The sequence below is a fragment of the Lepidothrix coronata genome, unplaced genomic scaffold (genome assembly GCF_001604755.1).
Source record: "Lepidothrix coronata isolate B3197 unplaced genomic scaffold, Lepidothrix_coronata-1.0 Scaffold1, whole genome shotgun sequence".
Classification (NCBI taxonomy): domain Eukaryota; kingdom Metazoa; phylum Chordata; class Aves; order Passeriformes; family Pipridae; genus Lepidothrix; species Lepidothrix coronata.
The window spans coordinates 2,349,474-2,363,512 of NW_016690181.1; the positions used below are offsets into that span (position 1 = coordinate 2,349,474).

General features: G+C 44.9%; 1 protein-coding gene across 1 annotated transcript in view; it reads right to left on the reverse strand.

Moving 5' to 3' along the window:
* Positions 1–8,598, reverse strand: part of ITPKA (inositol-trisphosphate 3-kinase A) — a 41,544-nt gene extending 32,946 nt beyond the window's left edge. The window contains exon 1 of the mRNA XM_017812284.1: positions 7,911–8,598. Coding sequence (XP_017667773.1) covers positions 7,911–8,414 — 504 coding nt within the window. The 5' untranslated portion in view covers positions 8,415–8,598. The remainder of the gene's footprint in view (positions 1–7,910) is intronic.
* Positions 8,599–14,039: the final 5,441 nt, after the last annotated feature.

The window sequence follows — 14,039 nt, forward strand, 5'->3', positions numbered from 1 at the left end:
AATGCTCCCTCCATTTCCAAAGTATTTGCCGCAGAGTGAGCCAGCACTGGCTAGCCAGGTTAACGTGCCGGTGAGAGATGGCCCTCATACAGGAAAACCTAGTTCACAGCTGCCTCGTGCACAACTGAGCCTCCTCAAGCTCACCTCCTGTGTCTAGAGTGGGCTGGCTGAGCACAGCGCTCACAGCTGAGCTCCATTCAATCCCTTGCGTGTGCAGGACCTACAGACTTTGACGAGCACCAGCACCTCAAAGGTGAGAAATAGAAGCCTGCATTCCACCACAGGAAGCAAAAAAAGTAGAGCACAGAAAAGATGTGCTGTCTAGAGTGAACATCACTGAGAAGAACTGTTGCAGTGTCCTCAACTACATGGAGCTGCTTGAAAAGAGCTAAGACACAAAGGAAGCTGTGTTCTCTATAGCAGCTCAGAGTAGTGAAGGCAGATATATCTAAGATATATGTTGGAATGTGGCAGAGAGCAGGAGACAGAATCAGTTGTATTGATAATGAATGATGAGTTCCTACCATCACTGGTATTCTCTTTCTATGCAGTGTTCAATGTAATTTATCAAGAGGCATTATTCTTATCACATGAAAATTGTATGAAGACTATAGTAGTTTCCTCTGATACATCGCAAGTGTACTGTGCCATTCCCACTAACTTATTCACACAGTTCTGCAACATCCCAGCTTCCTCTTAAACAGGTAATCCTTTGGTGGACTGTGAACCACAGACATTTCAGTACCAATTACACGCAGACACAACATGTATCTGTATATATTGTTTATCACCTGTAACCACACCTCTGTTACGAATGTGGCTCAAGTACAGATGAGGACAGAAGGCTGAATAAGAAGGGCAGATTGAAGTTGAACGTGAGTAAAATAAAGGTGGTATCAGTGGGCTGCGGTAAACAAAGAGCTTGCATTCACTGCACCACCTTATTTGAATATCTCAGCCAGCAGATATGGAGTGTTCCTGGATTCTGGGTTAATGCCAAGCTCCCACAAAGCAGCATCTGTGTCATGCTTGCTACAGTCACCAACTGGCTTGGAAATTTTGTCCCAAGCTCTAAATCTGGATCATGTCAAGTCTATGATAACTGCTTCAAATGATCTGTCAATTGGTCTTTGGCTAACTTCTTCTCAAGCTTGCTGAGGAATAGAAGATTTGGTAACAAGCAATAATAGCCAGACCCAGAGTTCAGGGTAGGTTTCTACAGTATCAATCTCATACCTCCATATTTTGGAACGTAAGAGAAAATTTCATCCCTTTCAAGAGGCTTAGCATTTATCAATCCAAAAATCCACTCAAATGCTGCTGGTTATGTATTATCCCAAGATAAACAAGAAACAACATCCCAGTGTATTTGCTAGTCTGACACTGGATGGACAGGTAGCCTCTCCCTCTTCCCTATGCTTTTGTTCAGAAAGAGCTGATGGAGATTAACACCTGCTCAGCCCCCTCTACACACACTTTTTTCGTCATATTTTTCCCCAGGTATGCCATGCTATGGACAGACAATGTCATCTTGCCCAACTTGTGAGCCTTTTAGATGAAGCTCTTTTGGTAGAGAAGGCTGAGAAGAGCACTTAAAAATGCAATTTAAACCTATGCAAGATCCAAATTAACATGGACTGACAAGCCAATTCTCTCTGCCTCAGACCCCTTTCTCTGCAAAAACTACGCTGATAGAGAAGGTAGAAGAGAGACAGACAGTGACTTTGCTGCTGCACATAAGATCACTTTTTCCTTCCAAGGTGTGTAAGGTTAATGTTACCTTTTCTGCCATCACATTTTATAGATAATCACCACAAAATGTTGTATCATGATCCTTAGTTCTTCTCTCAGTCACTGTTAAACAAACAACTATCTACCACATAAACAGCATGAATTCTCAGCTTTGAGAAATATTAACTATATTTAATTCCATCCCATTGTGAGCATTTAATCAAACTGACTCACTTAAACACATTCCATTTATAATAAACTTTAGATGTGACTTGAGGTTATTTTTGAATGTTAGCTACCACATTAATTAAATGTGGTAGTTAAATTAATGAATTAAAAAACTGTTCACCCTAATCAAACCAGTCTAACAGGGTAATAAGTGTCAGAACCCAAATATATATATATATATGCAAAATTTCAAAACTATTGTTCCAGCCACTACCCTTATTCCTTTTGAGACTGGCATAGGTTTTCAGAAATAAATCTGCTCAGTCAATGATAGCTTGAGGAAAAATATGCTGTGACCTCTTTAAATATGCATCATCCAGTGATGAGGAGTTGCTGTTATTTCTTTTCCCCTCTTTCCAGCTGTAATAAGTATTATAAGGAAGTCTGAACTGTAAAAGTGTGCATACAGAGAAACTTCTACAACATACCTAATCCAACAGGTCATAAGAAAAAATTATCTTTCAGTTTTAAACTGTATGCCCAAACAAGATGTCCTTTAACATCTGACAAATGAAATCTATCAGGGTGAAATGGATTCAAAAGACAAGATCTTGTAACCTCTAAGTTACCATCTCAGATATATCCACAGTCAGAAACTCTTAACTGATAAGACATTTAATTGCCTCTCTCTCAAGTGATTTGGTAAGAGCCAACTCATTTCCTTTCCTCATTTTGATATACTCCACCACTCAAGTGTACAGTGGCAAAGAATCCATCCTCAAACTGAGAGGTGGCTCTCAATTCAGAATTTGTTCCAATAACTGTGCAACATGCAAATGTGGAACATTACTGCTGTTCACCTCATATTTGTTCAGTATACAATAGTATATGGTACTGTCATTATAAATCTGGATTTTTTTAGAAGCATGAAGGGTACTCCCTTAAAAGTAGTTGTTTCATGAACAGCAAACTAATGAAGCCTGGTTTCTACTTGACTGGTATCTTCTGTCCTGCACTCTTTTCAGAGTATCTACAGCTTGTCACTGTCCTCTGTAAACTTGTTTCAAAAGCCCTCCAATCTCTCTCACATTTCCACACCTCTTGGGAATTTTGTCACCTTTCTCCCCTGTCCCTTAACTAGCACATTCCATATTCCCTAACCTCACCAGCCCATAGCACTGTATACTGCCTTCCATGGTTTCTCCTAATTACCCTCAGTACATGAGACACTACCTGCTGCAGCTGGATCAAGCATGTAAGCACCTATGGACGAGCCAATTTGCTAGTCAATAAGCAAAGTAGAAGACAACTGCTTAACTCCTCTTGCACCTTCTCCCCCAGAGAAGAAAAAGTATGCACTTATTTTGGTTTCCTCTCTTCCACTCATAGTCTGAGCTTTGCGGAACTTCAAAGAGTTCTTGAAGAAACTTTGAGATGTCTATGCCACTGCCAAATTTGGCTGAAGCCTACTGAAGTTGTTAAAATGGAATTGATAGAGTGATTATACAAGCTTCCTTTCCTTTTGAAAGCAGGCTAAAACCCCATTAACAGTCTTACTTATGTCATCCCTTCATTCCTATTCTTCCTTTAAAAATAACAATTTTATTCTACTGCATTAGCTTATGTAACCCACCCCTGAGCCAAAGTAGTTGAAACTTTCAGAATGTATTTATTAATTTAGTTAGTTATTAAGTGTGTGTGCCTCTCTATACACTTGTCCTTTTTAAGGTACTTGGTGTCACAAAAAATAATGGCAAGAAGATCAGTGAAACCATATATGCTTCACTAATGGCTACTCCCCAAAGTTTCTGGACTGGTATCATTGCAGACAAGAACAGAACTGCTTTTTCTCTAGCAAACTGTCAGCTGTTCTCATGGTTACAGTTCTAGGAATTTGGAATGACAGGTCACAGTTATGAAAATTAGTAGATTTATTTGGCATGTTTCTATCTAGTAAATAACACTCTCCTATAAAGAGGACAAGAGGCTGCTGTACATTATCATGGTGTTTATTTTCTATGAAAACCACTTTTTAGAGTCTGTCCCAATGAAGAAGGTGCTAACCAGACTTCATATTTCTTAAAATTGCTCATTCACAGAATGAAGACAAAAATATATAGCTCTTGTACTCTCTCCATTACTATAAATGCACCACTGGTGTTTTCACTGCAAGATTCAACTGTGTGTATACACCTCCCAGATGGCATGAAGCACGGGTACAAAAGTATGCTTCCCATTTAAATGCAAGAGAAGGCAGGAATGTTAGCTGTTGCCATAGGGTAAAATCTATTCTGTCAATTGGCTATATAAAAAATAATCAATATTTTTCATTAAGTTAACTGCCAAGATTGACGAAGCTTCGACTATAGCATTATGCTAATTCCATTAGCACCTCTTTGCACAACTGGTTTTCACTGAACCACAAGTTGAAGGAACAGGACAACAACAGAATAGGCTTCTCTCACACTTCCAACTCTTCACTATCAGAAGGGTCTTCCTTCAGGAAAGCCAGGAGAGCTCGGATTCCAAAGTCTCTGTTAATTACTGCAAAATGATATGTGTAATGTATGCAGAGAAACTGGAACACCACCCACTGAGCTTCTCTCAAAGGTGGGCCTGCCCAGATGAAAACGTCATTTTGTTCCAGCGGAGCCACGCTGGGACTGCACTGTCATTGTCAGCCATTAGTCCCAAAGTATTCATGCCCCCCAACACAGGCCCTAACACTCCAGGGCCATGCCCACATACTGTGCTCAGTAAGAAACAAAAATTTAACATTGTCATTAAGTGTCAATCTCTCCAACTCAGAATGCTCTGTGAAACACTTTACTGAATCACTCATCCTCTTGGAGAGCTGTTTACTAAGTGAGCTGCCAAGGAAAACTGTCCTCCAAGGCATACAGTTAGGGACAGCACTCCCAGGCATACCAACCTGGCATTTAAGGCCTGAGAACTGCAGGGCAGCAATCCCTGGATACAGAAGAAGGGCTCCAGAGCTTCCCATCTCTCACAGGGTCCTGGACAGGTTGCCCGAGAGCCTACAATATTTCAAAGACTCAGCGGGGCCTTAATCTCCAGGTCAGCACACTAGAGAGGCCTGGGAGGACCTTCTTCAGCTTACGTTCCTGGATCTGCTGATGGAAGCCTTGAAGCCCTGATAACAGGAACATTATCAGAACTTCTGCTCCCACAGTTGAAGTTCTGGGCAAGTTTCCAAGGTCCCTGCTAGGCACTGGTGAGCCTGGTAGGCTTGACAGCCCAGCAGTTCCTTGAACACTGGTCTGAGCTTAATCATAAGGTGCCAGGCTCCAAATTAATTTCTAACATTTCCAAAGAAAAATACAAGGAAATTCCCCAATACAAGGGACATTTTAAAATGTCAAAACAGTAAGTCTGGCCCACCTGTGATTTCAGTTTCCTTCAGAAAAGTCTCTATCCTTTGTGTTCCACTCTGAGAACAAGCCTTCACCTATTAAAATACACTAAAATCAACAAATATGAACAAAATGTGCCAAAATGCCTCTAAATAAACTCTTCAAAATATAAAATCATTCCTTGGGCTATCCCAAAATTTGTAGTTATTTTCACATGTATGTGCCTGCCTTGAACCCAAAGCCTTCCATTCTAAAACACACTTATTCATCCTGCCTCAAGATTTAAGAGCAGAAGGGACACATCCAGTAAAGTTGAACCCTCAGATATTCAAAGCACAGTCTCCTACTTTGGCATGGTATGAACTCCCTACTTCACTAAAGAAACAGTTTCTGTCAAGTCTAGATAGCTGAGTGCAGTAATTGCTGGTGTCACAGCATTGTCCATACCAGACGATATCAAACACAAGAACAAGACTGTCCTGGATGCCTCTAGGTATTGGTGAGCAAACAGTGTGGCCATCTGAGATGAAGGGCAGTGTACCTGACCACATGGGAAACAACGGATTCCTGGGATTTGAGGGTAATGCAGCAAGGAAGGTAGGGATGAACCATGCGAGCTCTCATTGAGAAGATGAAATGTTTGGCCCATCTAATTTATTAGGCAGTGCCACGAAATTCTGCTGGTTTAGAGTCTGAGGTACCAGTCCCTGTTCTGGTTTGACAACTTGTCACAGAAGGGATAATGAAATAAAGAAAATCAGGCAGAATGCAGGCTCATGGTGGGCAGTTTGCCCCATCTTCCCGTACACTGCACATATGGAAAAATAACTCAGCCTTTAAAAACATCAAATATTCTACCAGTTGAGTGAATACTTACTTTACGAAGGAGACGCTAAACAATTCTGCAGCTGTGCTAAACTTGGGAAAACTGCAAAAACATTTTCAAAAACTGAATTATTACAATACTAGCAAAGTTCCCAATTTCCCGGGCACCTTAATGAACAGGACAATCTCTCAGAGTTAAAGGTTAAAACATTTATAATAGAGACATTTTTAATTTGTCTATAAATCATTGTTAAAGATCTGCTTCTTTTAATAGTTTATTTTCTTGTAATTAAAAGGTGACTGAAGGCTTTTAAAAGGTGACTATAAAGATTTCTTAGAAGAAAGTAGTACCACTCACATCCATTTATGCTGTATTAGATACACGTATGTCAGGCTATGGGGAAGGATACACTTCTAATCATTTAGGATTCAATATTGCATACCAATACCAATGACTCCAGAGATGTAGAAGAAAACCTTAGAGGTAGCATGGCTTCTTGTCTGAAGAATCAGTTTTACTCCAATCTATATTCACAAACAAATTAACCAGATGCCACAGTGCCATTTCAGAGTTGTCCGTATTGCTAAAGTGTCATCACTTAATTCTTGTTCCCCATTAACCACACATACATCCATTGCAATAGCAGGGATATGTTCTTTGTTATCTTTAATTTCTATTCTCCTGCTACTTTCACAAAATCCCCACTAGCACAGCATGTATTTTAGAAAAGAAAGCAAAATAACAGTAATTTTTTCCCCTACAAACCAGATTCTATCTCAGAATCAAAAGTACAAATTAAATATTAATATTACAGGTTTCTTGATATTCAACATTACCAAGTACAAAACCTTTTTTATTTTTTTCCTCTTCCAAAAACAGGCCACAAGTTGATGCAAACAAAACCAATATTGTGCACAGCATTTTAGCTCCTGTACTATGTGTCCTCTAAAGTAGTAAACCCATAATTACCATGAGAAAAGTCCAGCTGGAGGTATCACCTACAAGTTGCATTACTTCTTCCTTATACATTTTTAATAAAGCATATGTTCTGCTTGAAAACAATTCAGGACCCATGAGCTGGCAGTAGAACAACAATTTAAGTTGTGGTATCAATAAAGGTAGGAGGGGAAATTCACTAAAGCTACATATTTCAGGTACAAAAGCCTCAGAAGCACACTAAGGAGTCAGACAAATATACATTAAAGACCATGAAAAAGCAACTAACTATGTGCCTTTAAAAGTGCACTTCAAGGATGAAAGCTGCCAAATTACAGAGGGGATTTACTGAGAAGAATGTGTTGCTGCCAGAACAGACAAAAGCATGCATTCTATCCATTCCAAGCTCCTCCCCATCTCCTGTCATGCTCACAGCAAGAAGCAGCTCAAAAATTGACAACCACAGACTCCAGGATTGAAAGAGAGAAAAAAATACCTGCTGGTAAGTGCCTGGAAAAATTTTATTTTGAACATCTGACACAGGAGACTGGGGAAAAAAAAAAAAAAAGAAAAGAAAGAACAACTCACTTATGATCAAAAACCATCTCCCCGTATTCTTGGGACATCAAGCACAATTTCACAGCGCACACCTGGCCGGCTTTTAGAAGAGCCAACGTGCAGCAGCGCTCTTCCAACAGGTGCAACAGCCTGTGTACCGCGCTGCACTGCTGCCGGCCCCAGGACAGGAGTTTCCCGGAGTTAGCGTGGAGCTGGGTCACGGAAACTTCAAGCGGGAGCGCCTGGTGGCCCCGAAGCGTCCGTGAGACGCTCAGCAGCCCCGTCAGGCGCGAACCGCTCCCCCCGCTCCTCCCTACCTGGCTGGTGTCCTCGCCGTGCTCCAAGTGCACGATACCCTGGCTCCTGCACTCCGTGTCGCTCAGCACGTCGTCCTCCGAGTCTTCCAGGAGGGACGAGGAGCCGGTGGAGGAGAGCGAGGAGTTGGACAGTCTGCGGGACTGCAGGTGCAGCGAGCTGCCCGTCCTCAGCCAGCCGCCCTCCGGCTGCGGCGGCCGCGCCTGGGGGCTGCCCTGCGTCTCCTCGCTCTCCTCGGCGGTGACGGTGAGCCGGGGGATGACGGGCGGCAGCACCCCGTTGGGGCGTCGGCAGCCCCTCTTCGCCGGGTCAGGCAGCTGGCGGGCGGCGGCGGCAGCGACGGCGGCGCAGCGAGCTTCGAAGAGGGAGCGGAGCTCCCCCACGCTCAGCCGCTTGGCCCGGCTGAGCTCCGGGCTGCTGTGCAGCCCCGCGCGGGGCTCCATGGCAGGGTCGGCGCCGGGCGCCTGCCGAGCAGCGCCCCAGGATCGGCGGCCGGAGGGGTGCATGGAGGAGCGCCTCGCCACCGCCGCCAGGGAAACTTCTTTGTGGCTCAGTCTCCGGCCGCAGCCCGAAGCCCGGAGGCGAGGCGCATCTCCAGCCTGCCTTCCCTGGGCAGCTCTGAGTCACCCGCGGGAATAGCCGGAGGCGGCTACTGTGCCCGCTGACCCAGCACCAGGGCCATGGGGGCGCGCTGAGCCCGCCCGCCGCCACCGCCCGCTCCGCCTCGGCGCCGAGGGGAGGAGCGAGTCGAGTCGAGTCGAGACGCGCCGCGGGGAGCCCCTTGCCCGCCCCTTCCCGCCGCCACCCTCCTTTTGGTTTCGCTTTCCCTGAGGCGGCCCCCGAGGAGCGGCCTCGGGGTGTCCCGGTGGGATGTCCCGGTATGGCGCCCCCGCCTTACCTCCGAGCGGCACCGCCTCCCGCCCACCGCCCCTCGCCGGGCAGCGGCTCCCCGGGCACGGCGGCTGCGCAGGGCGGCGCGCCCCGACCCGCCCGCGGGCCGGAGGGGCGGTGCGACCCGCCCCAGCCCCCTCCCAGCTGTGGGGACGGGGGGAGGTGGCCTTTGCCGCTCTCCCGGGATTTCGGCCCCTTCAGGGTCCGCGTGTGATCCCCGCCCCTCGATGTGCCCTATCAGCGGGATGCACCTCGGCGCACGCCCTGGCCTCCAGGGCTGCCGTCCGGGACCGCGACATGCTGGGGGTGGCTCAGCGCTCCCCGCGGGGGCGGGGGGGCCGACTGGGATGTCACCAACCCGCGGGGACCAGGTCGTTGTGCGCGAGTGGCCCCGCGGTGAGTCTGCCCCGGTGCACGGCGCGGGGCAGCAGCTGACTGAGCCTCCGGGGCGCGGGGGCTCCCGCCGGCCGCGCTGGTGGAGCTGCGCGTCTCGCCTGTGACATCCCCGGCTGGCTGAGAACAGGCTCGCCCGCGTGTGACGGGCTGCGGGCCAGCGCCGGCCTCCCGTAAAGCCTGAATTTTCCATCAGTCAGCGCGTTGCCTACTGAGCTGTGCTTAATCAGGTTGCCTTAAGCTGCATGTTGCCGAGATACCCCAGCCTCCTTTACGAATTAATTTCAGCATTTGAGACACCCCCTTCTTGGTACTTCTTGCCTCCTTAACTCCCACTCTTTATCTAAAATGTAACCCGTGCTGGGCTGAGGCATGTGTTGTAATTGTAGCTATTAAGACCTTTGGAACAGGAAAGGCGTTCAAATGTAGGGTTACATCAGCTGAAATGATTAGTAAAATTAATAATTTTGGAACCAAATGCTGAAGTCTTCAACTGAGTTTTTGCTCATTTATCTCATTGTTTCCTTGTACGCTCCCATCTGTCTCTTACCATCTGCTGTCTCTTCCCTGGTACTTGGGCTGTGAGTACCTTGCAGAAGGGGCTGTGCTCACTCCATACATAACGCAGGCCCAACCCGAGCCACGCCTGGGACTCCTTGGTGCCATGATGCTATAAAATAATTTGGTAACCTGTCCTGTGATTTGTTCAGATTATTCAGCTGCATTTGACTATTTTACTGCCCGATCTTAGAGGCAACCTTTGAAAAAGCCTGTTTCAAGATGACATGCCTTCTCTTGAGGTGACTGCTGTGCCTCTCACAGGGCCCACAGCCTGTGAATGTTCAGGAGCAGACAGGAAGGCAGCTGGGAAACTTAATAAATAATAATTCAGGCATCTTCAAATACTTTTCTAGAATTTGGTGGTGCCTGGCTAGGAATTTGGGCAGTCTGAATTTCCAATTTAGATGGCCAAGTCTTGTGGTGGATTTAGTTCTTTGTGTACAAGCAGTCGTGGGAGTTCTCCCAAGGTATATGTAGTAGATGAGACAGGGGTGACAATGCCGCCAAACTATGTGAAAACACTACCAGTTAAGTGCAGAGGAAAATGGTTGGCAGTGCAGCTTTTCTCCACTAGGCAGAAAGAAAACCAAAGCACCTGTAGGAGGGTGTTCCTTCATGGTAAACTGTAATGGATTTAAGTTTTTTCTGAAAGAAGATAGTCACTGCTTTTATTATTAACTTTGTAATTAGTTTCAGATTTCATGGTGCAGAAAGGCAGTCTCAAAACATGAAATCTGATTAGGTCTAATACATACCTAAAGTCATAACAGTTTAATCAAATGCATGATTTTATAATTGATGGTTTTATAAGAAGGCTCACAGTGATAAATTTATAGATAGAGCAGAAAATGTAAAGGCCAGTTTTAAATGGGTATCCAGGATTACACACACACAGGTTGGACACATGTAACTATTTTATGTCACTGTGTCACTTTCCGTCTGTAGGCAAGCAAGCTAGAAAAATATATTTATTCACGGGAGAGGGGTTAAGTGTGAGCTTTCTCAGGCCAAACAGGAACCTTCAGGGATGCCCTACTGCATGTGGAAGGATATTTCGATTTCCAGTCTCTTTTTGCTGTTGTTCTGTTTGCTTATTCTGCAATGACAGGATTATGTGTGGTCTATGGTTAGGAAACCTTATTTAGGAACCTTAACCTTGGCAACAGCTGTAAGACTGCCAACTCCGTTCAGTTATAAAATATCACTTTAAAGATTTTACTTTCAGTTAATGAAGGTAGAAATAAAAATACCCAGTGCATTTTTATTTTAATAAATGCATAAAAAATGTCTTTTTAATAATATTGATTATTGGAGATTGATTGGTTTAGTTGACTTCTTTTATAGGATATATGCTTTAGAGAGCTAGTTATCTGAAGTTTGTGTAAGATTTAATTCCAAGTCTTTCAACACTGCCAGGAGAATAAAGAGATTCTTCAGTCAGTATCACCACATTTGCTTGTAAGTGTACAGCTGTTTTCCCAAAAGGAATGATGCTCTGTGTTCTGGCAAAGAGCTAATGACTTGTACTTTCTACTTGTGAAATCCTGCATTCCTGACAAGACAGGGCTCTCGGTGCTCATTAGCAATGCTTGGCAAGAATTGGCTCTGATAAGATACAGATAAATATGTCTCTGTTTTACAGATGGGTAAACTGATAGACAGTACGTGAATGATCTACAGACATATAGTTTGTCAGGGGCAGAAACGGGGAGCTTCAAATTTGCTCTCTGCTACTGTAACCGCCAGATCACGTTCCCACCTCCAGGGATAAAGTGTTTTGCTTATCACAGTCATTCTGATTCATATCGGTATTGCTTTGCGCTGCCGGGTTTCACATTTCACACACTCCTGCTACAAAAAGAGCTTTCTGCCTTTATTTATATTGGCAAAAATGAGAGTCTATTTCATTCCTGTGAAATCCCTTTCTAAACATTGTTTTCATTAACATATCACTTGTTTCAAATTCCTTTCAGTTTGCATTCCCATAGGGTGTCTAAGCCTTGCCAATACAGAGGCAAAGATGCGATGGACATTTCTAAACAATTTGAAAGATTTCATGAAGACAACTGTTTAAATATGATCTAGAGGGGAGCCTTGAGTTTAACTTGGCCTGTGTAGCACAAAATACTTCACTGCCCACATGGGATTTCTCAGAGACCCTAGAGGATGACATCTGAGAAATGCCACATTCTTTAATTTCAACCTGAGCATGAACTTAAAACACCTGAAAAGTGCTTGAGAGTTGTGAATCACGTCTCTTTTGAATGCAAGACATAAAAGTTTTTGTAAGTAGCTGTAATATCTCTTTCAGGATATAACTGGGGAGAAAAAAAGTTGGGTGCATTTTTATACAGAAAGTTCCTTTTTTCCGAACTGGAAGAAAGGCATATGGCCTGAGTGCTGGCCGTGCCTGAGGAAAGATCCGAGCTCAGCCACGGGCCGTTCATGCCTGAGGCGGAGGTTCCCCCCAGTGGCTGAGATGAAGAGCACGTCTTCCCAAGAAGTCAAGGGGGAAAGGGATGGATGGGCTGCCTGCCTCTCAGGAGTGGTGTCAGGAGCAACTCTGTGGAGGGATGATGCTTCTCTGCACAAAAGAGGTGGGAGCAGAGCAGGTGATGGGGTGGCCAGCTGGCCTGCCCAGTGCAGCTGGCAGAGTAACAGCAGCAGTGACAATGGGCAGCTTCAGTGGCTTGCCACCAGCTCCCCGGGCTGGGGACCCCGTCTGCATGTTTTAATTGCTCTCTCTTTGCTGCTCATTACACTAAGTGAGCAAGTCAGTGTACGTTACACTCATCCTCTTTTTGTCATACAAACACAACCAGTTCAAATTATGCAAGTACACAGCTGCTGTGTGCAGGAGGAGAATGAGACTCCAAGGCCAGGTTATGTGACATGAAAACAGTAGCTGCAATAAATGGAAGCTCCTTATTTTCCAGGTTAATTTTTGTAGGCTATTTGCCAAATTTCTGTATGCAAGACATGGAGTCTTTTTAATATAAACTCTGGACACCTGCTAATGAAAGCCATATTAAAAATAAATAAAAAGAGGAATCCTTTTTTGCCTAAGAAGCAGCATAACTGTAACTTAGGCAACAATTTTTAAAATCATACTGTAGCTGGATTATTAAGATGTGCAGTGGCACAAAGAATGCTTCAGCCACCCTAGACCTCTGGCTCATAATCTATGGATCAGCACAGGCAGAAATCACTTTTTTCACTCCCCAGCCCTGCTGTCAGCTCACTATCCCATAGTACTGCTCCCAAGCAACCCAGAGGCTTTGAAAGTTGATGACCTGAAAGGGGAATCCAAAGCTGCTGGGAAAACACAGGAAAGAAACTCCTGGATTTATGCTGTGGAATAAAGTTGGGTTTCCAAGATATGACAGTTGACTTAGCAGGGGATTGAACAGATCCTCAGCTGGGAGGGAGATTTAGGATATCTGTGGATGTGAGTATGGTTCTACAGATCTAAGTGCATGGATCAGATGAACCTGCAGGGAAGAGACAATAAACTATGAAGGTCCCCTCGTGGCTGGAATTAAAATTACATTTCCAAGTCACATGTCTGCACAAAGCACCTCCGACTATTCAGTTACCTCACAAATAGAAGAGAGGGAGCTAGTGGGGCAGAAAACACACCTCAGGCGCAGCCAGATGCGACTTCCCCCTTGAAAAAGGAGTTGCAAGTGTTTGAGATCATAAGGTGATGGCAGCCATGACAATGAGAAAAGACACAAAGGATAAGGCCAGGGGGGAATAAGGAGTGTGCACAGCACCCCTGCTACCAAAATGACTCACAGTGGTCTGCTGGTATACTGAGCATACTATTACTCTTATAAAGAAAGGTAGGGAAGTACTATGGGAAGTGAGAGCTACACAGGAGGTGAAGATCATAATGGAGGGAGAAAAACCTGGGAGAAAAACCATTTTTCTCCCATATCTGCAGCATCTCATGCTGCAGGCAGCTGCTCTTCTTCATGAAAGAAGAAGAGAAAGGCCTTTTCTTCTCACTTCTCTCTCAGCCTGTCGCCACTACTTCTATCCCTCACATTCTTTCTCCTGGCCTGGGACCCAGCATATCCAGGGAATAGAATAAAATGGGGAAGGAGAAACAGCCCCAGGTATACTGTTCCATCACGAATAATGTGTGCTGAAAGGACCAACCAGGTATTGTATCATCAGCCGCGGATTGTTAGTTTGATGTGTGAATTGTGTGCTCCCTCCTCAAAGTTCCTGTAGCACCTTAGATACTCTCAAGGTCTCTGCTTGTGTTTTCCCTGTTCATA